Source organism: Dipodomys ordii, unplaced genomic scaffold (genome assembly GCF_000151885.1).
Source record: "Dipodomys ordii isolate 6190 unplaced genomic scaffold, Dord_2.0 Scaffold44, whole genome shotgun sequence".
Lineage (NCBI taxonomy): Eukaryota > Metazoa > Chordata > Mammalia > Rodentia > Heteromyidae > Dipodomys > Dipodomys ordii.
Window position 1 is genome coordinate 3,518,812 of NW_012267260.1, and position 27,921 is coordinate 3,546,732.

Sequence of the window (27,921 nt, forward strand, 5' to 3'; positions counted from 1 at the left end):
ATTGTTGGTGCTGTGGTCCTTGGATAAAGGCAGTGTGAAAGCAAAGAGAGTCACACACACAAAAGCTTCAGTTTGCTGTCAGTAAGGAATCTATGGATTAAGGCACAATTTCCATGTGTTCTCCTTTTCACCCAAGGCTCCCACTTGGCTTTCCTACTTCAGACTTTCTTGGGGATTCTTGGCTGTACCTGAATTCCCACACGCGGCCGTCTTGACTTGCAAAGAAGATTAATGCAACACAGCCGTCAGAGGCTGTGTTCCCAGCCCAGAGCTCCATCTTGCCGCAGAAGGAGGACATCCATCTCTTGCAAGTCATGAGCCCCGACTCGCTGGCAACCGAAAACTAGTCCTAGTGGATCTCAAGTTAATTTGGCTAATTCTTTCACCACTTGTCAAATGAAAGCATTGTTTGCTTTTGTGTAGGTAACAAAACAAGCTGTTTTCCTCTGCCATTTCTCCAGTGAGTAGTACAGGCACTTGTGGCGAACACACATTACTGCTAACTGTTATGATGTTTGCTGTCAAATTCATTTATTTATACAACTGCTGTAAAAAGCCTGAGGCCCATGAGCAGCCATGAAAGATTTCAGAGTCATGGTGTGGGGTCATGAGAGGGAGGAAAAAAAAGTCTCCACTGGTTATGAGAAAGGAACTGACACAGGAAATGGTCACATATGGCGCAGATTTATTGCGTCCGGGCCTTCCCATTCAAATCTCATTATAGCCACAGCTCAGAGCAGGCGGCGGCCCAGTCACATTTATTTCAGTTTTGGCATCCAGCAGCACTGACTGCTGCTGCTTCAGAACCAAGGCCGAAGAGGTGATAAGTTTATCATTCTGGGGAAAGACCGAGCCAGGAATCCTATTTGTAAAAAATGCTGCTGGCCGCCCTGCCTCTCAGCTAATCCAAGAACATCGCTTTGTTTAACGCAGGCAGGCAAGATGGTGGCAGAAGAGAAACAGGAGGTGGGAGATGGGGGAATAGGGTGGAGGGTGTTGTAGAAGGAATAAAGGGAAGAGGCCAGAATGGAAGCGAGGGGAAACTGTGCTGGTTCTGTGGCATTAAGGCTTCATTAGCGGAGAGAAGCAGAGGCCTCTCATGAGAGACCCATCTGGGTGTTGCATGCAGACGCATATGTGTACGCACACCTGTATTTATTTGGCATATTTTCTCTATTTCCTAAGAGCCCCGATTCTCCTGTCCACTTTTGAGCACTTTTAAAATCTGTAACTTGGTTCATTCAACAGCTTTCATATGAATATGTATAATGCTTACAAGTACTGTTTTAGGTGGCATAGTAAAATGCTTTTTTGGGGGGGCGGGGTCCGGTTGTGGGGCCTGAACTCTGGGCCTGGGCACTGTCCCTCAGCTCTTCAGCTCAAGGCTAGCACTCTACCACTCGAGCCATAGTGGCACTTCCGGCTTTTTTCTTTTTGCTTATGTGGTGTTGAGGAATCGAACCCAGGGCCTCGAGCATGCAAGGCAAGTGCTCTACCACTGAGCCACCTTCCCAGCCCCTTAAAATGCTTTTTTTGAGACGAGGGCAGAATAGGGAGAGGTAAAATGTAGTGTTTTTAAATTCTTTTTAAAGTATTCCAGTCTTGGTTATCCAGAATGTTAACAGCTAATGTTTAGCACCACACACTTATCCTGTGTGCTGTACACATGTCTCATTTAACCATCTCCATCTGCCTGTGAGTCTAATACAATTCTTAATCCCCTTGAGAACTGAGGAAAAACACACACACACACACACACACACACACACACACACACACACAGAAGAGGGGTAGAGAGAGAGGGAGACAGAGACAGAGACACAGAGAGAGAGGAGAGATGCTTGCCTTTGATTTTGCAGTTGGAGAGTGGCGACAGCAAGATGCAATGCAAATTTCTCCAAGACTAAACCTGGTCTCTTCATTCACCGAGCTGTGTTTCCTGAGCTTTCATTGGCTGGGGCTGTCTCCAATGTGGTGTTGAAGGACTCAGATTTACAACTGGGGCCCAGAACCCACTGATGTGTGTAGGTGAAATCGTATCACAACAGTTTCATCATGTAAACACTTCCTAAGCCACTTATTTCAAGTAGTCTACAGGTGATGCTGTTTCAGGTTAAGCAAAAACATAAAATAGTCCAGATGTGTTGTCCAAATCCATCAGTAAAATCAGGTGGTTCTGCTTTTAAAAACGAAACCATGAAAATAGCCGATTCACAAGAAAGATTTCTTGGCTACACAGGTCACCTTCTAGGAGCGTTCCTACTTCCCTTGTTATTCCAACACACGTTTATCATTATTTTACCCACTATTGTACCTTTCTTAAAATATCAGAAGTATTCTGAATCACCCACCCAGAGAAGTTAGTGGAGACAGAAGACCCTACAGACACCTCTTGATGCATGCATTGGCTGAATCACCAACCCAGAGAAGTTAGTGGAGACAGAAGACCTTACAGACACCCCTTGATGCATGCATTGGCTGGTTTTATGTAGTTTTCCACTTCTTTCAGATTAATTTGGCCATGTGTCCTCCCTGGAAGCCGGAGGCAAGTTGGAGAACTGGGGTGGGATTGCTCATGGACCTGGACCGATGTCAGGATCCGTAGTTCTGAACTCCGCCAGCCTTTTCATGCCTGCAGCTGTGGTTATATTTGCTACCAAGCAGCTCACAGCTGCTGTGCGTTTTCTTCAGTTCTTTGACCTATCTCCACACGTGTACCTCTCATGGTCCTCAAGCATTGGAAAGCAAGTTGTCAGCTAGGAACTAAGTATTAGAGTGGCCTTCCTCATGGAGTGGTGTTAGCTCTTGTCTCTAATCCTAGCTACTCAGAAGGTTGAGATCTGAGGATCACAGTTGGAAGGCAACTTTCTGCCTGGGGCAGCAATGTCCATGAGACTCTTATCCCCAATTACCACCATAAAGCCAGAAGTGGCGCTGTGGCTCAAGTGGTAGAGTGCTAGCCTTGAACATAAAAGCTCAGGGTCAGGGATTGGTTGTAGCCCCAGGACTAGCATAAACAAACATTAAAAAAAGAGAACGAATAATGTCAGAAGTGATTGCTACTATCTAAGGCCAATCAGAAATACATTCAGTTTTAATGCAAGAACTTCAGTTGCATGATTATATGTTGAATTTTTCAACAGCATGAACATGGGTTTCGCATATTGCTTATACTAATCACATATGATGACACCACAGTTATACTTAGATTATTAACATTAATAACTCCGTGACAAAATATCTGAGCCAAGGTACATTTCTATTTTATAATCATTAGAAGGACGCTGTTACGGTTGCTTAATAGACGTGAAAATCCTTGTGATTCTAGACTTCACATTAGCAATGTTTCAGTGTCTGAGAGGGCCACCTACAGTGCTGGACATACAACGCCAGCCTCTAAGGCAGGAGGACTCTGGTTCAAGGTCAGCCTGGGCAAAGCCAGGGAGACCCTGTCTGAACAGCAAAAGGCAAATAAAGCAGCAAAGGGGAGGGCTCAAGTGGTAGAGTGTTTGAGTGTAGAGTTTAAGGCCCCTAGTTCAATTCCCAGGACACCAAAACCATCACAGAAAACACAGTTTAGTGGAGTTGTGTTTCTTGTCATCAGCATTAAAGCTCTAATGCATAAGCACCACTCCCAAATTACTTTCACCCTCACAAATATAAACCATGCTCAGTTCTTCTGAAGATTTCCAAAGTTAATCTTTGGCTAATATTCCTCCTGTTTGGCAACGCAGATTGTTTTTCACTGTTACTTGTGACACAGCCTGAACATGTTTTCCAGCAGAACTCTTTTGGAGATTTCTAATGATTCTTTTGTGGTTTTGAGTACAGCTTTTAGATTTTGGAGTGTCACTCCCCACACAGCCTGAGAATGTGAAAAAACATATACCTGGGGAGAAATCTGGCCTGTCTTCACATTATTTGATCTGTGGTCATTTATATTTGTTCAAGTAGAAATAATGAGGTATAAATGTTACTTGACAGAAAAGAATTTCGAATTGGCTTTTTTTATTTCTTGAAAAGAAATAAAAAATATTATGTATTTTGTTTTTGTCAAAAACATTCTATACTTTAGTGCGGACCATGAATTGTAAAACTTATCACAAAAACTGGCTAAAAAAGTTCTTGAGGAAAATGGTAGTATTAACCTCTAGGAAAAAAAATCATTAATGTTGATATATTCCATTCAATTTTAAACATGTAAGTTTTTGCCCAAAATGGGGAGATGGGGGATTCTACATGCCTTTGAGTCACAACATTTATTTTTAAAAACTTCTTTTTACTTTCCTTCGGATCCATTTTTCTAAATAAAAGATAGGACTTGTTTCTTTCTTTTAATTTGTTTTTCCTCTTAGCAAAGACGACCCCTTTGGCATATTATCTTTCCAATCGTGAAATGAGGTGGAAAATCCTCATTTCACAACAGGAAGGACAAATATTGACACAAAGTTAATATTTGTTGGAGCCCTGGAAGTGACTTGTGTACACACACACACACACACACACACACACACACACACACACACACACAAACCCCTCCTCTCCTGGGGTTTAAGTCCATGGGAAATGTAGGCCATGATATTTTCGGAAGGTAAAACAGACACAAAACCAGTGCTCCTGCGCACTCAAATGCAACCTGTGTAATCTAATTCCCGCCACTTAGGGAGGAGCCTCTGGATTTGCTCACTCTCTTGTCTATCTAGAGTGCAATAGCATCCACTAAGCCAGCGTGCGGCGGTCACTCAGCATTCATTAAGTGCTGTCCACTCTTGCCTTTTTGAGATGAATGCCCCGGGGTGACCGCATGGCTCCCCAACAAGCCCTCTCACTATCTATTCACATTGATTATCAACGTCAGCTGTGGCCAGACCATGCCTTTCCTCCTCCTCCTCTCAGCCCCTCTTACAAGCACCCCTGCCTGGATTTTCATGAGGAAATAATCAGATTAGGCCTTTCACGGTGAGTTCATATGGAGTTCCCTTTCTCCAGTGTGCTGCTAACTGAATAAACGTGTTTAGTGGTAAATTGTAAATGACATTATGATTACCAAAGCCAGCATGGGTTTCATTTAAAAGTGATCAGAATTTGGACCACAAAAATCGTGGCTGGCAGATTAGGCCATTTGGTGAAGTGGGAAGAGAAGAGACAAAAACAGGTCAGAAAGATAATCATTACTCAAAAGTAAACCTTATTCTACTGAGAGAAGTAGACGAGAAAGAAAGCTGCGGGAGGAAAAAGGAAGGGGGAGTTATGCAGGAGACAGCCTCGTTCTCGACCGCCATCGTGGCTGCTGTCAGCTGGGCCTGGGGATTGAAGGGGCTGTGTGCAGAGCTCTTTCCTGAGGAGTCAGCCCTAAGGAAGAACTACACCCACTTAGCGCCCACTTAGCAACCACGGGACCCCCAGGGCTGATTAACCCCAGAGATGCCGTGGGAAAGTGATAGAGACTGACCAACCCATCTCTTAATCACTGCAGAATTCTGGTGAAATTAAGACAGAGCTTCTAACTTATGAAGACCAGCTAGAAAACTTAATGATGCATGTTACTTGTTGATAAGATTTGAGCTCTAACGGTGGTTAAATTTGTGACTCTCACTTATATACTCTTGGGATAGCATGATAAAATATCGATGCAAAAGACAACATATAACGTGAAAAACTAAATAAGTGATTTGACAATAAAGGAAAAATCTTCCCTTCCTCACAATAGCACTTAGCACACCCGAATCTCACATCCACATAGAGCCACAAAGGGACATGTCCAGATAGCATTTCACTTTGCTAGAGACACAAGGAACTTTTTTTTAAAAAGTATTTCTTTTCCTTTCTTCTCTTCTCCTTCTTACTGCTAAATAATGGTACGGAGTCAAAATGACTGAGTGTCAGTTTTTCTGTCTCTAAGCTATAAATAATTAAACCCACCATGCAGATGGTTTAAGTGAATGTAGATATAGAAGGAAGGAAAGAAAGAATGAATTACCCGACTTACGTAACACCTCTCTATGTCACCTTTATGATAACAATAAAGATATAAATATTTGAAAAGGAAAGAATGTAAGAAGGAAGAAATGAAGGAAGGGTAAAGGAAGAACAGGAAGGAAGGGAAGAAAAAAGAGAAGGGAAAGAGAGAGGAAGAGAAGAATGGGAAAAAAAGGAAGGAAAAAAGAAACAAAGAAAAAAGAAAGGGAAAGAAGGAAAGGAAAATACAAAGGACGAAGGAAGAAAGAAAGGGAGGGAAAGATGGAGGCAGAAAGGGAGGAAAGGAAAGAGGGAGAAAAGGAAGGGAAGATCACTTCTCTTGTGTTGAAGTCAAGACTTCTATTTCTTATTCTACTTCGTTCCCCTTCCTGGAACACTCCTGTTACTCTATGGACTTCCCTTCAGATATTTCTGTACCTGAGGCTCTCCTAAACAAATGTGTGTGGGGGGAGGGGGTAGATATATTTATGCACAACCTTGAATTAACCCATCCATCCTTTGTTCTTGGCATCTTACTAGGTGTGTTACCATTCTGCTCACCCATTATTCCCAACACAAACAGACCTAGTGTGAAGATCTTAGGGTCTCCTTTTACAGAAATGCTTTTGAAGGATCCTAAATTGTTCAGAGTCCTAGCAACATGTTTTTGTGCATCTATGTTTTGCTAAAAAATTAACCTTTAAAAATCAACCATATGTACTAAAAGCTAGGTAATGAAGAATTATACAAATTACATAAGTATATAATTGACTCTTGATGAGTTGCTTCAGCCAAGGGGAAGTTGTGTTTGGATATATGTTTGATGTGGGCTTCGTGGGTTGTGACTTTGGTGGTTCACGATCGTTTCTCTGTAAAATCACTTCTAGACATATTTGCCGCCCTTTGAGTCTGTCCCACGGAGGGGACATCCTCATCCCACTGTGACATCAACACAATGAGGAGACAGCTGGAGTAGATGGAGAGTTTGAAGTGACAGTAGTCTAAATGCTGTCTATGACAGTGCACTCAAATATTACAGCTCAGACATAAGAAAAACTTTCCAACAAATTATTCACATTTAATCATGATTCTAAACATTTGTACAATTCAGAAATGGGCTCTGAAGCTGAATGAAGCTCTTTAAAACTGTCAGGGCTGGAAAGCAAACAGTAATCAATGAGGCTGAAGAGAAGGTAGAATGATCTCAGACCTTTGTAGAAAATATCACAACTACTACACAAATATGCCATTCTCATTCCTAATTTTGAGGTAATAGTTTTATGCCTACTTACGTAATGCCTCCTTCACATTGATGAACTCTAAATTCAAGCATGTCTATGCTCACCTCTTCCAAGTGTTTGTGGACCATTAACTCGGGAACATTCCATCCATTCAGCCTCTGTCTTGGCCCGCAAGCCTACACCCCCATCCTCATTTTGGCTTTCAGTTACTCACCTTGCTCCCTCACCTGTTCCAGAACTACTGACCCGGCCCTCACACACACCTGGGTCCCCTTTCAGCTCCATGAGAGATGAGAGTCAGCCTCTCCAGTTCCATCTGCTTTGTTGTTCCTTAGACTCACAAGGAGCTTGCTCTCTTAGCTGCCCACTCCCTCTGCCATCAGACTTTCCCTTCTTTTTAAGTTCTCTTATCTTTACATTGTGTAAGATGACTTTCCTTTGCTATCCCAGTTCCTTCATAGAAACTCTGCATTATAGTAGGCATGCTTTCGTTGTCTTCATAATTCTGTCTTGTCTTGCATGTCAGATTGCTTTCCTAGGATAACGAGAAAGGCTATTCTTTCTTCAACCCGCATTAAGCATTTCTTTTATTCAGAATGTTTTTACTATCAAAATGCAGAGACATTTCTGCTAGCAGTAGACTTGCACCTCAAGAGATGAGGATGCTATAGGTGGCATGTCTTGTGTGTCTTGTTTCAAGTTCCTGTATTAAAGGAAGATTTCCTAGGTAATCATACATAATGTATGTAACACTCAAGGCTCCCTCCACAGGTTCTCTCTCCCTTATAAAGAGGTGGAGGAAGTCACATCTCCATCACCCTTTCTATACTATTGTCAAAGAAACCAGACTTTGGAGAGGTACAGAGCTAGACAAAATTTATTTTTCATAAGCTTTCTCAGCCTTAACATGATTTGCTATTTTTTCCCACCAATGATTTATTTAAAGTAGCAAATCTCTGTGACCTTTGTAGTATAGAAATAAGTCCTGTTAGCAAAAAGACAGTCCTGGCCAGCTCTCACAGGCTGTGTGTGTGTGTGTGTGTGTGAGTGAGTTTTTCTTAATATATATTTTTATCCTAAAGATACTGTACAGAGAGGTTATAGTTAAATGAGCAAGGTAATGAGTCCATTTCCTATCAAGCATTGTTACACCCTCCGTTATTTTTCCCTTACCATCCCTTTCCTCCCCACAAAGTTGTAAAGTTTGTTTTCAACATACTGTCTTGTACATCTCATTGTTACAATGGGTCATCCTGTATCCTTATTTCAGCATTTTATTATTTCCCTTCCCCTCCCCAAATTAGAAAAATGTTTATACAAGATGCAGGGCTCAGGAATCAAATACAGTGACAACAAGGGTTATACTATGGAGGAAGAACATACAAAAAAACAAAAAAATCACATAGTATATTATAAGTGAATTAAAAAGAACAGAACCAAAGATTTTTTATTGAAACATATTTCCTTAATTCAATACATGTTTACAATGTGTGATAATTGAATCAAGTTACTAAGCATTTCCATGTCTTTAAACAATGAATCTTTTTTTATATGTTGGGAAATTTAGATTCTTTTTCTAGTCATTTTGAAATACACCGCATTTAGTCAGTACTCTACTATAATAAAGAAAAACCCCACATTTTTGTTATAGATTACTTTTACACAACATTTTTCATAGAAACTTTATAGGGTATATGATTTCACATTACAGAGCTCTTTGGTGGAGAAAGATGGGGGAGAATGATAAAAAAGGAGACATTGATCCTAACTTGACTTCTGGAATTGGAACTACTTTGTATAACCACTTAATAGAAGTGAATTTAAAGCCAATAAAACATGAAGCATTTAGGATAAATACTTAAGAAAAAATATTTCTGCTGAAATAAATAATTGTAGCAGGGAATTAGATAAAATATACATGGCTATGTAATAAATTAATAAGCTTGAAGGCTTGAAGAAGCAAAAAGCTCAAAAATTGGAAAAGAAAAGTTTTTTGGGCTGGGTGTTGGTCGCTCATGCTTGTAATCCTAGCTACTTAGGAGGCTGAGATCTGAGGTTCACAGTTTGAAGCCAGCCCAGGCAGAAAAGTCCATGAGACTCTTATCTCCAATTAACCACCAGAAAGCCAGAAGTGGTGCTAAGGCTCAAGGTGGTAGAGCACTAGACTTGAGCAAAAGAGCTCAGGGACTGCACTCAGGCCCTGAGTTCAAGCACCGTGACTGACAAAAAACAACAACAATAGAATAACCAATAATAAAACAGAGTTCTCTTATCAAGAATGTTTAATTAAGGAAATAATTTAAATGTCTTTATACTTGTGTAAGGTCAAAATGAATGTCTCATTAGAGAAAAAGAGGATGAAAATATCTTTATGAAAATAAATGATCTCTCTTGACATCTCAATTCACATTCACATTCTGGTCCCAATATAGCTTTAAATTTTTTTTTTACTGTGAAAATACCATACAGAGGGGTTACAATTACATGGATAAAGTAATGAGTACATTTTTTTATCAAGCATTGTTGCCTCCTCCTTTGTTTACCCTTCCCATCCCTGCCCTCCCATCCCCCCCCCAGCCAGAGTTGTACTTATTATTTTTGTTATTATTTTGTTATATATGTATGCGTGCAATTACTTGATTTCTTTATTTCTTTATTGGGGCTGGTCCTGGGGCTTGAACTCAGGGCTTGGGCACTGTCTCTCAGCTCCACTTCAGGCTTTTTCTGTGATTAACTGGAGATAAGAGTCTCGTGGACTTTTCTGCTCAGGCTGACTCTCAGTCTCCTCAGATCTCAGCCTCCTGAGCAGCTAAAACTACACGTGCAAGCCACCGGCGCCTGGCTTAAAATTGCTATTATTTAGTACATGCAGCATTTTCTGTTTTGCGTGAGATTCTTTTGCACTGTCAGCATTGGGGACATTTGGATGTTCAATGCATATTTCCCATGACAGAAAATGACCCGGGAACTGCAAGTTGTCTTTAAGATGTGTCGCTTGTTTATTTTCTATTATTTTACAGGCGTATTTAGAGAAGAACAGAAATGCACTTCGCCATGGCCAATGCAGAGCTTTGTCTGCAGCGAGGCTGACCACGTGGTCCTGGGTCTCACCAGTGCTCACGTCACTTGGGCAAACAGGAAGTTATACCCCGTGGTCTCTGTGACTAACGGTTTTGTTGACACATTTAGTAGTGCCCAGGCCAGTCCTGGCTGCTCCACCTCTAGCTCCGTGTCTACTTTCTATTCCATTTTACCCACCAGGCAAATCACCAAAGTCTGCTTTGTGGATCAGACTCCTCACACATTGCAGGTTTTTCTGTTGGGGAACAGAAATTCCTCCAAACTGCTCTTGGCTCTATTCTACCATGAGCTGCAGAGCCCCTACGTTTTCTTAAGGGGAAGTCTCGTGCCGCCTGCTGTTGTACAGTCAGTTTCCTCATTGCTAGAGGAGCCGGCGGGCGCGAACCATTTCAGCATCATGGACAACCTCTTATATGTCGTCCTGCAAGGAGAGGAGCCCATTGAGATACGCACCAGTGTTTCCATCCATCTGGCCTTCACTGTGATAACTGCATCTCCAGAGAAAGGCTGGGAAATGATCTTGTTGGAAAGACTGGCTGATTTCCTACAGATCAACACAAGTCAAGTCAGACTCACCCACGAGAAGTCTGGCAATGAGGAGACCTTGAAAACCATTGCTGACAGTAGAGCAAAAAGAAAGCACACTTGCCCAACTGTGACTTGTGCCAGTGATTCTAGAAGCATCAGTCTGCGTCGACCACTTGCGGTGGAAATGAGCTCGTACCTGGTCTTTCCAGCGACCTCGTTGGAAACTATCTCCAAGGTGATTGTCGTGGAAATTGGTGATCCCCCAGCAGTAAGGAGCACCGGAGAGACTCCATCTTTGCCAAGTAGCAAGCTACAGAGTTTGGCTGGCCAGCTCATCACCGCTCAGCAGACTGGGCAGCTGGAGGCCATTCTCAAGGTGACTGTAGGGGCCTTACTGGTGACTCAGCCAGCAGCAGACCTGAGCTGTGGGTAAGTAGTGATCCCAGCACCCAGGGAGGGCTGAGTTCTTCGGTCCATGTTGATACAGCTACCCACACGGAACCACAGAGCCCTTCTGCTTTTTTAGGTAGAAATAAAAAACCCCAAGAACAACTTAAGATTTTAATGGTCTGTTTTCAATTTCGTTATTAAATTCGCATTCTTCGTGATTATGCTATTTCCCATGGGTTAGAGTGAAAAGCATATAGGAAGAGATTTTTTCCCCTTAAGTAACTTGCTTTTATAACCCATTCACTCTTGTAACGAGTTAAGCAATGTGCTAGATTGTTGCGAAGGTTAAAAACAAAGATGTTGACTGAGGTTGCTATAGCTCTCTTAATTGAGGGTAGTGATAATCAGCAGTGAATTTGGTGTGATATACACAGTGATATTTCGTGTGGAGTAATTACTGACGCACAGCTACCACCAAAAGATGTGAGATTGAATACGATTCAAATAAAAAGCCAGGCCTAAAGGAGACACCCTGCCACTTGGAGGAATATCCAGCTAGTACCTTTGTTGCCTTGGTATGCAAAGAACCATCTTTCTGAGTGCAGCCTCAGAGTTTTTCTAGTGAATTTTGAGTTTGCAATGGAAATAGCTGTTCTCCTTTCTCTTAACACACCCTGATACGCAAAGAAGATGGAAAGAAAACTCCCAACAACTTGTTTGGGTTCTGGTTTAGTTGAAGGTCTTCAGAAATTCTTAGCTTAGAACTAACCAGTACGTCTAGTTCCCAATGTTTCATAAACTACTGAATCTCAGATGATTTCTTTTAAATCTAGCTACCAAACTTTTACCCTATTAGTATATTATTACCTTATACATGGAGATGTGAGAACCAGGAATTTGAAAACTTTTATAGCAGCACCTATTAGCTTCTTAGCATATGTTTATATTGTTTTGTTTCCTTTAGCCTAATTTCATTTAGGTCACTGTTTTATTGTACATTTATTCCACTAGAGAGAAAAACATTCAGCCCACTACGTAATTTTATTCAGATTTATAGTACTGAGCAATTCTAATAGGTGACCATTACAAAATGATTGATTTATATATTACCTACATAAAAAGACTTAGTGAATACTTACACTAGAAGGAGAGAAAAGTCAATGTGTAGGAAACAATCGAGAGACATTGGAAGGAAAATCCGGAGTAGAGCGGTGGGAAGTTGGGTAGCTGGCGCACGTGGGAGGGGCCTGCTGCTCCATTATCATGAAGGAGTGACAGCTCGGGGGAGGAGGTCACCGTCGCCTCCCAGCCGCAGGACTCACTGCTGGTCCAGGTATTTCTGCTTCATAAAAAACTGCTGAATGTGTATATTATGGTATTGATTTCCTGTTGCAATGTGTTATATTCTCTCTCTCTTTCTCTCTCTCTCTCCTATTATTTTAAGATGAATTTTCAAGACATAAGGCAAAAAGTAAATCTTCTGAAGCTATAGAAAGGCCACTAATAAAACAGATCTGAACAAGTCTCGGTAGCATAAGAAATACCATACCTTCCGGGATGGAGTGAGGTTTAGCAAGTCTCCCCATGTTCTACGAGTTGCAGACTGTGGTAAATGGCCATGCAAGTCTACCCAACCCAGACCCCAAGCACAGTTTTGTTTCCAACTGCTCTGATCAGTGTCAGCAAGGGACTTGGGCTGCACTCACTGGAGAGCTGTCCACCAGCGGATGAACTGATGGGAGACAGCAGAAATGGCATAAGGACATAGTACCTCCAGAGAAAGACAGCAAGGGACTTGGGCTGCACTCACTGGAGAGCTGTCCACCAGCGGATGAACTGATGGGAGACAGCAGAAATGGCATAGGGACATAGTACCTCCAGAGAAAGACAGCAAGGGTCTCCAAAGGCTCCTCTTGTTTATTTAATGGGGCTGTGTGTATTTCAATAAATGAATCTACCAGCTTATGGGGAAAATGGAGTTTCTGTCTGTCCGCGTCCTAAGCCAGTAGTGTACAGTGAGTTCACCTCAGTATCCTCCTCTTGATAGGTGTCTGACTTACGCTTCCTGTGCTTGGCCCTTGGTCCCATGTACCAACTTTTCCCATTTGCAAAACATTGACTTTGGTTGCCATTTGTGGTCTTTCTCCTGTTGTCGTCTTCCTCTTCTTCTTCTTCTTCCTCTTCCTCCTCCTCCTCCTCCTCCTTCTCCTCCTCCTTTTTCCACTCATGTTTATTCTTTAGGTCATTTCAGTAGAGTTTGTAGAGGGAGAATAGATAAACATACATTCAGTTCTCCCTTCCAAGATGGAGGTTCCTGATTAGGATGTTATTTTCATTCAAAGCTTTTATCTGATGGGAAATATTTGATATTGCTTGCTTGATTTCAGTAGCAGCTAGACTTATCATCATCATCATTATCATCATCATCATCATCATCATCACTGTCATCGTCGTTGGTCATGGAGCTTGAATTCAGGGTCTGGGCCCTGTCCTTGAGCTTTTTCTCTCAAAGCTAGTGCTTTACCATTTTGAGCCACAGCACCACTTTTCTGGTGGTTAATTGGAGATAAGAGTCTCACAGACTTTTCTGCCTGGGCTGGCTTTGAACCATGATTTTCAGAGCTCAGTCTCCTGAGTAGCAAGGATTACAGGTGTGAGCCACCAGTGCCTGGCTCCTGTCTTTTTCTCTTTCCTTTTCTCTCTCCTCATTCAGTACCATTCCAGAAACCAAAATTTCAGCATAATATTGTAACTTAATAAAAATTAAATATATTTGCATATCTAATAGAGCGTAGCTATGGAAATGCCAAAGTTTTCAGTAGTTGGCAAAGAAATGCCAAAGAAATGCTTCTTTAACCCTTAGAACTTAGAATATGATGATGCTTTTTATGATTACAGTGTATGACATGTCATAGTTAGTCTTGGGGTGGAAAGATACCCATCCTGGACCAATGTGGGCCCAGTCAAACATGTGTGCTCTTACAGGATGAGAGGTTTCTTCTACCACAACTAGGCAGAAGGCAACAGTGGTCACACAGCACTGAGTCTCAGCTTCTCCCCTGCAGTCTCCATGTCTCCCAGACACCTGCTTTCTAGGAAATGGCTAGTTTATGCATATGGCTGATCTACCGAGACGCTTTCTGTACGACCAGCCTGTCTCCTTCCTTCTTCGTGGGAAAGCTGCAACTTTGCCATTAAGGAAAGTTGTATACCATCTCTTCTTTTTATACAGTTCCAATTTCACTACTTTACTGAGTTGAGTGAAAGGCAAATTTATTGTCATAATATTTCATATATGATTTTGGAGGAAAACGAGATGCTCTGTGCATGCAAACTTTTTTTTAAAAAATAACATTTAAATTGTTACTTTAATCATTAGGATATTAAGAACTCTTGCATTAAAACTTAAAAAATGAAGCGGTGTTGTAGTAGCCATCCTTATTAACCTGGAAAAAACTCAGATGATTTATACCTTTATGATGATTCATGGTCATTATTAAAACAATGGCTATATTTCACAGGGTTTTTTCCTGCAATCATGAGCTTACAGACCACTGTTTTCATACCACTGGTTTTTTTTTTTACCACTAAATCAAAGATTTAGTAGTTTATGCTCTGTAGTTTATGCTCTCTTCTGCTGTTTTCCTTGTGGACAAGGTATTAATTGCAGTCTATTCTGTGGCTGATATGTCTGCAGCAGTTTCCTGCCCTCAAGCTCATAAGATTCTAATTCCAAAATTGAGCCAAGTTAAGATTTATGTGTACATGTGGTAAAGTTCTCGGTAAATATAACAGACTCAGGAGAACTTATACTTCTGTGGCAAACATCTATCTCATACGTCCCAAGTGTTATGAAAATATTATATGCAAATATTCTGTTATCTGGCTCCTATGAATGTCTAGAACATTTTAAGTGATTGCATACGTAAAAGCAATATTAATTCAAGTATTTAATGGGAATATGTTATAGCCAATTTCATTCCAAGGAAGTGATTCAGTATGAGCTACCTTAACAATTAGTCTAGTTTTCATAAAAATAATATGAATATTTTTTGTCTACATAGTAATTGTTACATAGTAAGAGTCCAACTTATCATTGTATTCCTAAGTTGCCTGAACATGTTTCACTCACAGTAAATGACCAACATTTATTGAATATTAAAATGTAATTTGTTAGTTCTGTTTCCTATGTAACCAATTGAATTCTTCTTCCAGCAAAGCCTTGAGTGGTTTCTGTTTCCTTTTTGCTAGATTATGACTGCTATAGCTCCATCAGCAGAAACCAGAAAATCTGACTATTTGTATACAGCCTTAAAAATTATAGTCAGATTATATTCATAAGTTGCTTTGTGGAGTGGCAATTCTTGTGTACAACTACATAAAGATAACAAAAATTATGTATACATTCATATGTATAGTTAGTTTCCATTCTCCTTCATAAAATATTCATGCTAGACTTATTACTTTAAATGACTTATGAATTAAAAATTCCCATCTTCCCAATTTTTGCATTTAGTTGATATTGTGGGAGATGTGCCATATTCTTTCTTTCTCTACCCATTTCTGACCCACTGAAACCTACAAATATGGGTCCTCAAACTCAATTTATAATAGTTTTCAGAAATCTCATGAATTCGGTCATAAATATGACGGTAAGCTGTAGCACCCTGCTCAGATCTGCACCAGAACTTACTGTTGGTCAGGCCAAGGCAGCACTTTTACAGAGACAATCAGTGGCCTTCAAGCAGAGGGTGAGCATGCAGAATGCTGACGAGGCCAAGTGTTATTATGATTGCAAAATGCATTGGAGTCTTGTAAGGCACCAAACTTAAAACTGTTAGACTGTATTGCCAGAGGAAGCTATCTGATCCCATGGCATGCCTTCCATCCATCATGGACAGGCTTGAAGAGAAGCTGATTAGGCCCAATTAGGAGCCATGCGGACTATGAAATGTAAGTAAAGGACTATACACCCACTCGGGAAGAGAGCCAGGACGTTCATTCTTGCCTTATACTTCACGGAAGCACCCCTTGGGGGAAGGCCTGGTGTTTTGGCTTTGCTTGTCTCTTAGTGCCTTGAGCAGTGTTTGTATTCTGTACATAATAAGAGGGATGACAAAAGTTTGTCCGCCGCAGTTGACTAGGGAACTCATTTTATTCCAAGGTATAAATTTCCTTTCGAATTCAGGTCACCTCATGGCCCATATACACCATGCTCCCCTATTTAGCTTATTTAAAACAAGAGAGAGCCCACAATGGTTACAACACTTTGAAGCATGCAATCCAAACATGAGGTCCTTTTATAGAACCTGGCTCATGGCTTTGGGGAGAAGGTTGAGGCAGTCGGTCTCTCTAACCTCCACCACTGTACTCGCAACCCAGAACAGCAGGATGGAACTGGGAAGATCAATAGGATGTCTTTGCTTGGTGTTGGACTGTGACATGTAATACTCCAGCCTCTGCAGGGGAAACACCGCAGATCTGGTAGATTTGAACGCAAGCATTGGAAATGAATAGTAGTGATCTCTGAGCTTGGAAATCTCTATATTCTCTTGACCTTTCTTCTTTATCTTTCACTTAAGCACTGGAAGGGGGAAAACATTCTTTCACATCACCGAGTGGGGATTCGAAGCTGTTAAACAGTGGTTAAACCTGGAAGGGATGGAGGAGGGAAGTTTCCTCCCCCATTCTTTAAAGTTTGGCTGTAGGTCCTTCTGCCTGCAGGCTACAGTCACATTAGCAGTTGGAAATTGGATAACTACAGCACAATGACAAATCCAGGTTGCTTGCAATAAGTTGCTAATCCCTTTGCTTTAATATTGGAGCAGCGTGTAATGATGTTTGGACATCACTCCGGTTTACTGACGACCCCACTGGGGCCAGCAATAGAACCTTACAAGTGTCTAACAAGGCGTCAGGTGACTCCGGTCGTCACAGCAACGGACACTGGAATCTAATCTTCCCTCCATCCCTCCTAGCACCCAATAACGCCTAGATTATATAAGTGGCCCATCATTGCTCGGTAACTTGAATCAATTAACGTTAATTCGCACAATGCTATGATGTATTGTGATCACTTTCATCTCAGGGAAGGGGGAGAAATTGCTATAAGTCACCTAAAATGAGGTTGTCTGTGGCGCTGAGGTATTAATTGGGTGTCCATATTAAATGCAAAAGGAGCCCCATCGTGAAAGGAAAGTGGATGAGTGACTCTCTTGGCTGCTATTGACCTATCAGGAGAAGACGGTGCCCTTTTCCTTTGCTTTTATCTATTACAGTTTTCCCTATTGCGTGTCAAGTTGATGTATTATAAAAAATTCATTTGGTGACCTTTCACCCCCTCAGCAGATTAAACAATTTCACTTGGATGGCATCATTAACAGGACCCTGCATTTAATGATGATTTCTCTAAAAGGCCACGGAGATTCGATTTTAAGCTAACAGATTTATTGCACTATTATAACATATCGTAAAAAACTGTACCACCTACGGTCAGGTTTTAGGATAGAAAGTGTTTAAGAGTTTATGTGGAGCTTAAAGTGGTATTACCTTGGGAGACGCTGTGCAGCAGTCCCTGCCCTCCAGTGAGAGGCTGTTTACATGTAATAAGAGCTGTTTGCTCACAATAAACCTGAAAGTGTGTCAGGACAGTTGTTTTCCATCCTTTCCTCTCTAGACGTCAATGAACTCATGTCAATTTCTTTCATGGCCTTTCAGTTTCTTTAACCCAGACTGTTGGCATGTCTGTACCTACCCCTCATCTACAAAAGAATTTCTGTTGTTGTTAAAGACCAGTGTAGGATAGAGAGAACTGGGATTTGGTAAGAATGTGGAGTTTTTCCAAGAAGCCAGGACTCACGGCAAGGCAGAATTATTAGTGTGGGATCGTTAGCAATCTGGCTTAAATTGTTCCCTTTAACATGTGAAAAGAAGCCTGGCCACTTAGGCTAAGCCAACTAATAAAGGACGGTTGAGGAGGTCCGGGGTGAAGCTCCACATCGCTGTCTGAGCACAGAAGTTGGGGTTCAGCCGATAGATGGCCCAAAGGGGTTCTGAAACCACACATTCCCGCTCCACCCCTACTTCCTGCAATTTCCAGGGCACAGGGCAAGTATTCTTCTGGAAACTTCTTGTTTTTACAGTGCATTCTGTTTGTTCTTCCATTAATTCCTCTTTCAGGACTAATCTCCGTGTTTACCTGATTAAACCATCCATGAATAAGTACTTATTATCTCTCCTTTACAAATATTTAATTGGAACCAGGGTAGACTACTGTTTTTTTTTTTATTTTTTCAGCAGAAGCATTGTTAAACTGACCAAAGCTTTTTTGAGAATAAGTCACCAACTTATAAGACATGAGATCTAAATATCTCTTTGTAATTACCCAGTGCAACTACATTTCTATGGTGTATGATACATAACAGGTTTGATGCAACAGTAACTGTGTAATGTTATTTTAATAAAGTTCGCTCCATGAACCACTATGCCAAAACTCTGGGTAAAAGATGCTTTGTGGGGCTGGGAAGGTGGCTCAGTGGTAGAATGCTTGCCTTGCATGCATGACGCCTTGGGTTCGATTCTTCAGCACCACATAAGCAGAAAAAGCCGGAAGTGGTGCTGTGGCTCAAGTGGTAGAACGCTAGCCTTGAGCTGAAGAGCTGAGGGACAGCGCCCAGGCCCAGAGTTCAGGCCCCACGACCAACCAAAAAAAATAAAAAAGATGCTTGGAGTTATGAATTAAATACCTATTTTAGTGCTAAGTTTAGCAGCTAACATCCTTTAAATTAACCCAAAAAGAATATGTCTCCTTGGTTAACCACTTAGGACTTGGGTCTATAGTTAACTATTTGTAAGACCTGGGGCAAGTTTCATAAGTCTTTTACTACCTCATACGATCGATATGAGTAAACATGGACCTATCTCATGGTATTAGCTTAAGAAATACAGTGAGTTTATGCCTGGAACATCTATGCTACTATATACAGTACACAGTTGATGCTCATTAAATACCCTATATAAGTGTTTTCTTCACAGTGCTTCTTGCAAGTAAATGAATCATTGAACACCACAGTTATTTGAGCCACTTAGTGCAGGAACCACCAAAGAATATAACAGAGGAGATGTGATGATTAAGTATGTAAGAGAGTATGCTCCCAGCCATCTCTCCCTGCTTGTGTCTCCAGCGCCATCTTGGAGCTGTGAAGCTGGCTACATTGGGGTTCTTTACACCAGAGGAATTGGAACAGATTACAAAGTAGGGGATTTTGTTTTCTGGGAGAGTTTCATAGTATACTAATAAACAGATGTCTACCCTCTAAAGATTTTAGTTTGATAATTTTCTGAGATTTTTTTATGGCTGGTCTTAACACAAAGCGAGCAAAACATAAATTCAGAATTTAAGATTTTCCACAGCCTACTTCATCTATTTTTATTATTACCCAACAAAAATATAAAAGATGCCATTCATATAACCAAGCTATAATTATTTGTTATGCAGATTTTTATGAGGCTTCTAGAAATGTATGTAATTGCCCACACACGTATTTCCAGTGGTAACGATGTCCCATGGAAAATGAGTCTGCAATGACACGCATGATCCCGTGGTTCTGTTTTGTCTTTATGTCTGCCAGAAATGCCAGCAGCCCGGGACCTGGGAGCAGGGTGTATGTTCGGCCCTATGCACTTTCTGTCTTGGTGCAGCCTTCGGATGGAGAAGTGGGGAAGAAGCTAGTGGTGCAGCCTCGGCTTGTTGTACTGGACAGGCAGGTGAGCGCCTTCATGGACAGTTCTGCAGCACAGACCTTAGGCTGTCACGAGCACACTTTTCCAGAGTGACCACTGCGGAATTGGCTACACTTAGCCTGTCTCCCGATGTTCGTCTTTCTTTTTCTTGGCACATCACAATCTGCCTTTCCTCCATTTTCCATGAATGATCAAGGTTTATCCAAGGTGAAAGGGGAAGTCAGACCGGTTTCCACTTGGAACCCATTCTTAAAGCCTGTCTCTCCTGTCTTCTCTGAAATCTTCCCTTCTCTGAAGTGGTCTTTTTATAGAACAATGAAAAGTGCGTAAGATCACAAATGCTGTGCCCTGTAGTATGGTTCTGAACTTTCTGATATGGGGTTGAATGAACCGTCAAGAAGTTTCTTTGCAGAATTCTAATTTCAGGCTCCTTGGACTCCATGTCTGTTATTATTGTATTTGTAAGACATTCTTCTGAAGTCCTCCTTTCCCCTCTCTCCCCCATTTCCAGAATCGAAGAGTGGAGTCATTGGGGATGCCCTCCGCACCTTGGATCATTTCAGTGTCTCTGGAAGGGTCAGCAGATTCCGCGCTCACAGGCAGGTGACTTGCAGAAGCTGGGGACTCCGCTGCGCTCCGCAGACCACGTGTGGCCTTGTTTCCATCTGGCTTGATGTAGGAGTCGTTCTGTAGAGAAAAGAGGTTGATTTGGCTTGTGGTTGTGGAGATTTGAGGGCCCCATCCTTCTGGGAATGCACAAGTGTGTGTTTACTCATCTGTCTGGTCTCTTGCTATGTATAAACCACCATCCTTCAGTCCTAAGGGCTGGGAGCAGATGCCTATATCAAATCCTAAACTTCCAAAGGTCCTGGCTCTGGACAGGACTGGTTTAAGTTTCCCAAGGTTCGCAGTAGCCTTGTCTCAAGTGCTTCAACACCCACTAAGAACTCATAGCCCAGCTGACGCTCCCTAGCATTCAGTACTTCCAATGATGCTTCTTCATGCCCAGCCAGTGGTGCCCCCATCTTGTGCCAACAAAGGGGAAACATTTACGGAGTCAGGCTCTCTTCTCCCTAGATGTTCTTCAGGCCTCCCAGTGGTCCTCAGGGTGGGCGCTGGTGTGGTAGCTCTTCGGGTGGCTCCATGGTAGTGCTCTTGGTACCGTGTGGTTTCTGTGGTGAAGCAGAAGTGCTTTCTCTCCACGTAACAAGGAACGAGTGCGGTCTTCAAGCTCTGCACACATCTGTAAAGAAGCCACAGCTGTGCCCAAGCAGAGTTCAGTTCTGGGAGTGCACCCTGAGCTGGGGACAAACTTGCATCCTATCAGCGTGCTGGGACCAAGAAGAGGAGGGTTTAACGGAACGTTCCAAAGCATTTCAGAAACAGCCTTTGAGCAGAAGACAGACAATTTAAATCATGGACCCTCCGTGCCCAGGAAAAATTGATTGAAAAATATTCCACAAAGTCACACGGGTCAAAACAATTTTAAGATAGGTCATGGAAAATACTTTTAGAAAGGAAAGTATCCCCATTTTCTCAATTCCAGATAGCTTCTAAGAAAATATTCGTATGGGGGTAATCTAATTAAAAGAACAAAATGCATGTGTATTATCTGTTGACTGAGTTCAGGGTTGTTGAATGAGTGTGTGTGTGTGTGTGTGTGTGTGTGTGTTGGTCCTGAGGCTTGAATTCAGGGTGTGGCTGTGCACTGTCCCTGAGCTTTTTGTTCAATGCTAGCACTCTGCCGCTTGAGCCCTAGCTCCACTTCCAGCTTTTATTTTTATTTTTCAAACTCATTGGAGATGAGAGTCACACTGACTTTCCTGCCCAGGCTGGCTTTGAACCAGATCCTCCAATCTCCTGAGTAGTATAGGCATGAGGCACTGGTGTCCAAATATTGAATGACTTTCACCAGGGCCTCAGACCCTAGCCTGTGTTGGAAGTAAATATTCCCATTTTTGTTTTAGATGAAGAAGACCTTGTGTCCACTTGGCTGTTGTTTAAAATGAAATAAAAAATGTTTTCAAGACACGCATATCAAAGACATATCTGTCTCTTTATAAATAAAGCAACCAAGTAGAAAAAGTATTCATTTTCAATAACCATCTATGTCCACCACAGTTCTGCAGTGGGGGAGAGGCAGGAAGTCCTGTGAACTTTCGTACATGATTCTGGAAACATGGCTTTCAGTGCTGGCTGTCTGTGCTCAGTTTCTGATGTCATGCTAATGACATGCCCTTTGAGGTTTGTTGACAGGCAGTTCCATACTAATGAATCATTGGCCATTTAAAATTACTATGGTGACTACTTACCGTTTTCCATAATTGGTCAAATATCCCCTACACATGTGAGGTCTGTTGACAGCTCTTTAATAAATGCATCTTTCTCAGATGTCTGTTTTGTCCACGGGTCCTGCTTCCACGGACAGCCAGGGCATTTCTGTTAGCTTTGTGTTCTCTGGAATGTTTATTTACTTCCAAGGTTGGAAATGACCTTGCCACCAGGTCAAGTGTCAGCCTGTCTGCACAGTTGCCTAATTGGTCAGCAGTAGGTCACGACTTCCCATTTCTTTTTCTGTCGGAGCCTTGAGTCTTTGATCAGTCAAATGGTTCCTGTGAAGTGTATGGAATGATGAATCTTGTCTCTTCCGCCCCCCACATTTATCCTAAAGCAGACCTTATAATGTGGTACAAAAGACCTACGTCTCTATGGATATGTGTTCTCTCCCCCTCTCCCCCTCTCCTTCCCTCCCTCCATTTGTCCTTAAATTAAGGAAGGGATCAAATTGCTTTGATGAGGTTTCCATGTTAATGAATTCTCATGCACGTGGATTTCGTGATTGAGCGATAGAGCTCAGGTTTTCTAACATGCTCATTTTCTTCAGCTTATGTCTTTTGTTTCCTACAAGGCTGCACCTCATCAACTCCAGAGAACAGAACTGCCTCTTGAGGACACCATCCACGTTTTGTGATTAAACATTTCCTAGCTTCAGACCTGTTACTGCTTAATGTGTGTTTTCTTATTAGAGCTGTAAATATTCCTGCTGCCTCTTTTCAAGTTGTTTTCCGATTACTCTGGCCTGTGAACTCCCTACCTTATCTATTTATGCAGAAACTGAACCTTTTCAACCTGTCCACAAAAACTGTTTTCTTCCAAACCTCTAGAATCTTTTTGCTCCTCTTCCTACCTCCTCCTTTGTACAATTCATTTTTCACATGCCGGGTAACACTGTCTATGATGGGAGAATCTCTTCATAGCCTCTATAGGCTTATAAAATCCAGTTTTACTCACAATGGTAAAAAGAACACCGATACTGCTAACTCATATTTTTTACTCTTGGCCATTTCTTTACCTAAATGGTACACTTAGAAACTTGTTAGGGTTAAAATCCCAAGGAAAAAGGAATACCTTCGAATATTCCCTATACCAGTTCTAAAAAACAAACCAGATCATTAAGAAAGAAAGGTAGCCAGGCTCTGGTGGTTCACGCCTGTCATCCAAGCTACTCAGGAGGCTGAGATCTGAGGATCACAGTTTGAAGCTGGATTGGGCAGAAAAGTCCATGAAACTCTGGAGATTATTCCATGAGACTCTGATCTCCAATGAATCACTCAAAATCCAAAAGTGGATCTGTGGTTCAATTGGTAGAGAACTAGCTTTGAGTGAAAAAGCTCAGGGACAACACCCAGGCTGTGAGTTTAAGTCCTATGACTGACAGAATAAAATAAAAAGATCCAATGAGAAAGAAGAACAAAGGGTGTGTGTGTGTGTGTGTGTGTGTGTGTGTGTGTGTGTGTGCATGTCTGCATACATGGACACGTGCTATGAAGTAGGGCAGAAAAATGAAGTTTTCTAGTTTAGGATGCTCAGACTACAGAAATCCCAGCATCCTCTTTCATATGATTGAAAGTTCTTTTGAAGCCCTCATAAAATATTTCTCTTTAACTTGACAAAGAATAGAAACAAAGTTATTTGGAATGACTAAGGATCTCCTGGACAAAAGAATGAGAACAACTGCAGAACTGTTTCTATATGTCTCATCCAAATATTTTAGTCTGAAATTTAATCTGAAGTTCTTTTTCTTTTCCTGCAGTAGACTCTCCGCAATGAGAAAAGATGTTGTTACCATAAAAATAGATTTATACACCCAAGACAATCATTTAAGGGTCCTCCAGAGAGTCAGACATTTGATTGTAGGTCATGATTGCAGAAAATATGTTTTTAAAGATAGTATCTCAACAACAATGATATAATGGTTTATTGGCATGAATAGCAAGCTGGGGGGGGGAGTTACTTGTAGAAAAGCACTGGTATTTTAGGAGCCATAGATTCTACAGAATTACATCCAGGCATTTCCCGGTAGCCAGGTAATTGATTTCAACCCACCCCGATCTAATCCCAAATGCCCTCTTACCTGTACCTTTTTATAAAACCAGCTTGATCACACAGCCTGTCAAGGGCATTTGTATATTTTATAAAAGCAATTTCCAAACATTTGATGGGCCCTGTAGTCTTTTTTTTTGTGCTCTCCTTGGCAGCCACTGCTTCCGCTTTGGGGCACATATGCTTCAAATCTGAGAATATCATAGATCTATATGAGAATCTTCGTGGAGATCTCTAAGGCAAGCTGGTATTTAACACAAACGCAAACCCATTTGGTGCGGAAGCACTTTCCATTAGGCAGTTTGGCGGCTGTTCTGTGAGGCAGACTCCCTGTGCTGGGCGGACAGGCTGCGATTAAATGCTGCTTTGTATTCTTGTAAAGATGGGGGCAATAAGGACGTTTGTCAAAGGAAAAACCGCAGCAAACGATTTTGTGTCGAACATCTGTATGCGGCAGTTCGTTGTTTGCAAGAGTTTATTGACCATAATTTTGATGCATATAGGTTTTTAAGAACATAAACTGCATTTATCTTGAGCGCCTACCATTTATTTGAGTCTCTTGGCTTATTTATTTCAATTTTTTTCTGGGCATTTTATTTATCTTGGGACTCTGAATAGATCAAAGAAAAGATGTCTCCAGAAAAGAAACTTTTTCCTTAGCGCTGCAAAATTGATGAGCAAAGACATCCTTTTATACAAAAGGATGAAGCAATTGAATTGAAAAATGTCACACTAAGCATATTACGTCTCCACCATCCTTTTCAGTCTTGGAGATCTCAGAGTAGTTTACAAACTTTAAAATACCCCTCTTCCCACTCCTTGTCTGCCATTGTGACCAACGGGACAGCTCTAGAGTAGAGGGTAGCAGCTGTTAATGAGCAAAGTAATTTAGGGAAAGTCGAGTCAGAAGACAATTTAGGATATTGGGAATTGGTTCCTATGTCATTTCCTTTCTACACACTGATGGTTGATTGTTAGGAAGTGTGAGGTTTCTGTTTTGCATTTGATTCAGGGAAAGTGAGGCTCAAGGCAGTCCAAGTTATGATAACAAAGAAATCAGTCATGATTTCTTGATAAGTTGCTGTCTCCCCGGGTTGGCCTAACTTCACTCTACTGCATAAATACAGACCCCCCCAATAAAGGAAGGTATGAATCCCTTAGGAAACTAAAATCATTTGTGTTTCACTAGATCGTATTTGGTGATTCCAGGGATTGAACCCAGGCCCTTGTACATTTCCCTGATCCACAGGCATTGCTTTGATAGATATTTTTTTTTAATAACAAATAGTCACTATATAGTAGTGGTTAAGAACACAAACTTTGAAAATCAAATCAATTTGGGCTGTAATGCTAGCACCAATTAACTTGTAAAGAAACATAAGAATATTGACAATGGCATATTTTATAGAGTTATTGTATAGTATATGATGATACAGATGACAGAGTGTCTGGCATGTTAAGCTTTCAATAGATGGCCATGGTATAAGTCTATTTGGAATTATTTGGTTCCAAGACGTGTCTGAGATGAACTTGATGGGTTAGATAACCCCATTAATTTTCAAAGCATTTTGCTTTATTGTCTATTTTCCCATCTTCACAGAAGACTTGAAGAGGTGGCGTTGCTCTCGAGTAGATAACCAGCATCCATCTTTTGTTTGTGTGTGTGTGTGTGTGTTTGTTATAGGGTGTACTCGGGCAGAAACTCAAGATGGCTACGTGAGCTTCTCTGACTTGGCAGTGTTGGTCTCTGGGTCAAGCTGGCACTTTACTTTCACTGTGACATCTCCTGCAGGTAACTGCAGCACAGTTTGCTTTTATATCTGCTTCTTTTGAAAACGTTACCCTTTCTCCTTTATAATGGGAAAAACTCCTTTCATGAATAAGAAGTCATCCTAGTACAGGGGAACTTGGTATTATCATTAAAGCATGAGAAGAAAGAGCACGTGTAGAAATTAAGTCTCTAGAGACTTACAGAGAACAAGAATGCAAAATGTACACTTTCCTCTAGATGTTAAAGTTTTACTTTGTGTGTTTCACTTGCTGCTTCTCTCTTTATTCCTATCACATTTAGTTAGGGATTTATCAGGATACTTTAAATTATAGGAAAGTCTTGGGATATTGAGGAATATCATGATAATGCATACCTATTATCATCCTCGTGATTTAGAAGCACAGTTGGATGTTGGGTGTAAAGTTTTGTGTTGTTACTTCAACCTTACCGTTCTTCAGGGATATAAATCTTGATTTAACATTGTATTTTATTTTCCTGCCAGTCCTAGGGGCCGGCACTTGTGGGAGTTTGCTCAGCTTGCACGTTACCATGCCTCCAGCCTGGCTTTTTGCTGGTTATTCTTGGAAATGGAATCGGGGAATCACAAGCACTTTTCTCCCTGAGCTGGCTTTGAAAAGTGATCTTCTAGACCTCAGCTTCCCAAATAGCTGGGATTACAGACATGAGTGCCTGGCTCTTGATTCCTTTTGAATGTTTTAAAACTTATCTTTTTTTTTTTTTTTTTTTGGTCAGTCATGGGGCCTGAACTCTGGGCCTGGGCGCTGTCCCTCAGCTCTTCAGCTCAAGGCTAGTGCTCTACCACTTGAGCCACAGCGCCACTTCTGGCTTTTTTCTTTTTGCTTATGTGGTGCTGAGGAATCGAACCCAGGGCCTCAGGCATGCAAGGCAAGCGCTCTACCACTGAGCCACCTTCCCAGCCCTAAAACTTATCTTTAAGCAGTTGCACAGAGTGTCAAGTTAACTTATCATTTGTGTGTGCAGTGCATCTCCATCAATGAGCAGTGTCAGCTCTCCCGTCAACCTCCACCTTCATCTCCCCTCACCCCACCCATCCCTCCAAAAGTCACTGGGCTCTGTTTTCACATGTACAAGGAATATTCCAAGGAGTGTATTATTAATTCACTAAACACTCACTAAGTGTTTGTTATTGCCAGGCACTGCTGGAAGCAGGCCTTTTCCACGGTAGTTTCAGCATCTTAGTATTCCTTGAAGCATGATGCAAACTGGTTTCTTTTAACCAGGAGTCAACTTCACAGCCCGGTCCGCGCCCTTTGCTGTGCTGTGGGTGGCGGGGAAGGAGCGGTCCGCCGTGGCTCTGGCCGCGGTGCTGTGTGCTGTCATCTCCTGGCTGGCTCTGTGCTGTCTGCTGTGCTGCTGGTTCAAGAGAAGTAGAAGCAGAAGTACGTGATTTCCTTTTGAGTAAACGTATCTTTAAGATCATGTACAAATGTGTCAATGATTACTTTCTTTCTTCCAAAGAAAGACATTTTATGAGCTTTCCCGCTGGAGAGTGGAGCGTAGTTGCTTGATGAATATCGCAGAGCTGAGATCAGCCTCCTGCACAATAAGAGCGCGTGGAGACCACAGCCCCAAGGGCTCCACCTGTGGAAGTTTCCAGCAGCCCCCAGTAATGTCACCCTATGTGCCCCAAGTTACAACGGTGCCCCCTCTTCTCCGGAAGTTTCTCCCAGCTCAGACCCCGTGCAGCACGGCATCCCTTCCGTCTGGAGCTCCAGGAGACACTGTGCAGTCGAGGGGCTTGGTGAAAACCCACATGCCCTCCTTCTACACTTCCTTTAAATACGT

The 27,921-nt window shown here is 41.7% G+C and overlaps 1 protein-coding gene across 1 annotated transcript in view; it reads left to right on the plus strand.

The window, feature by feature from the left end:
* Pkhd1 (polycystic kidney and hepatic disease 1 (autosomal recessive)) overlaps positions 1-27,443 on the plus strand; it is a 276,147-nt gene extending 248,704 nt beyond the window's left edge. Inside the window, exons 60-63 of the mRNA XM_013019158.1 lie at positions 10,220-11,237; positions 19,829-19,964; positions 26,008-26,115; positions 27,357-27,443. Of these exons, the coding sequence (XP_012874612.1) occupies positions 10,220-11,237; positions 19,829-19,964; positions 26,008-26,043 (1,190 nt within the window). The 3' untranslated portion in view covers positions 26,044-26,115; positions 27,357-27,443. The remainder of the gene's footprint in view (positions 1-10,219; positions 11,238-19,828; positions 19,965-26,007; positions 26,116-27,356) is intronic.
* Positions 27,444-27,921: the final 478 nt, after the last annotated feature.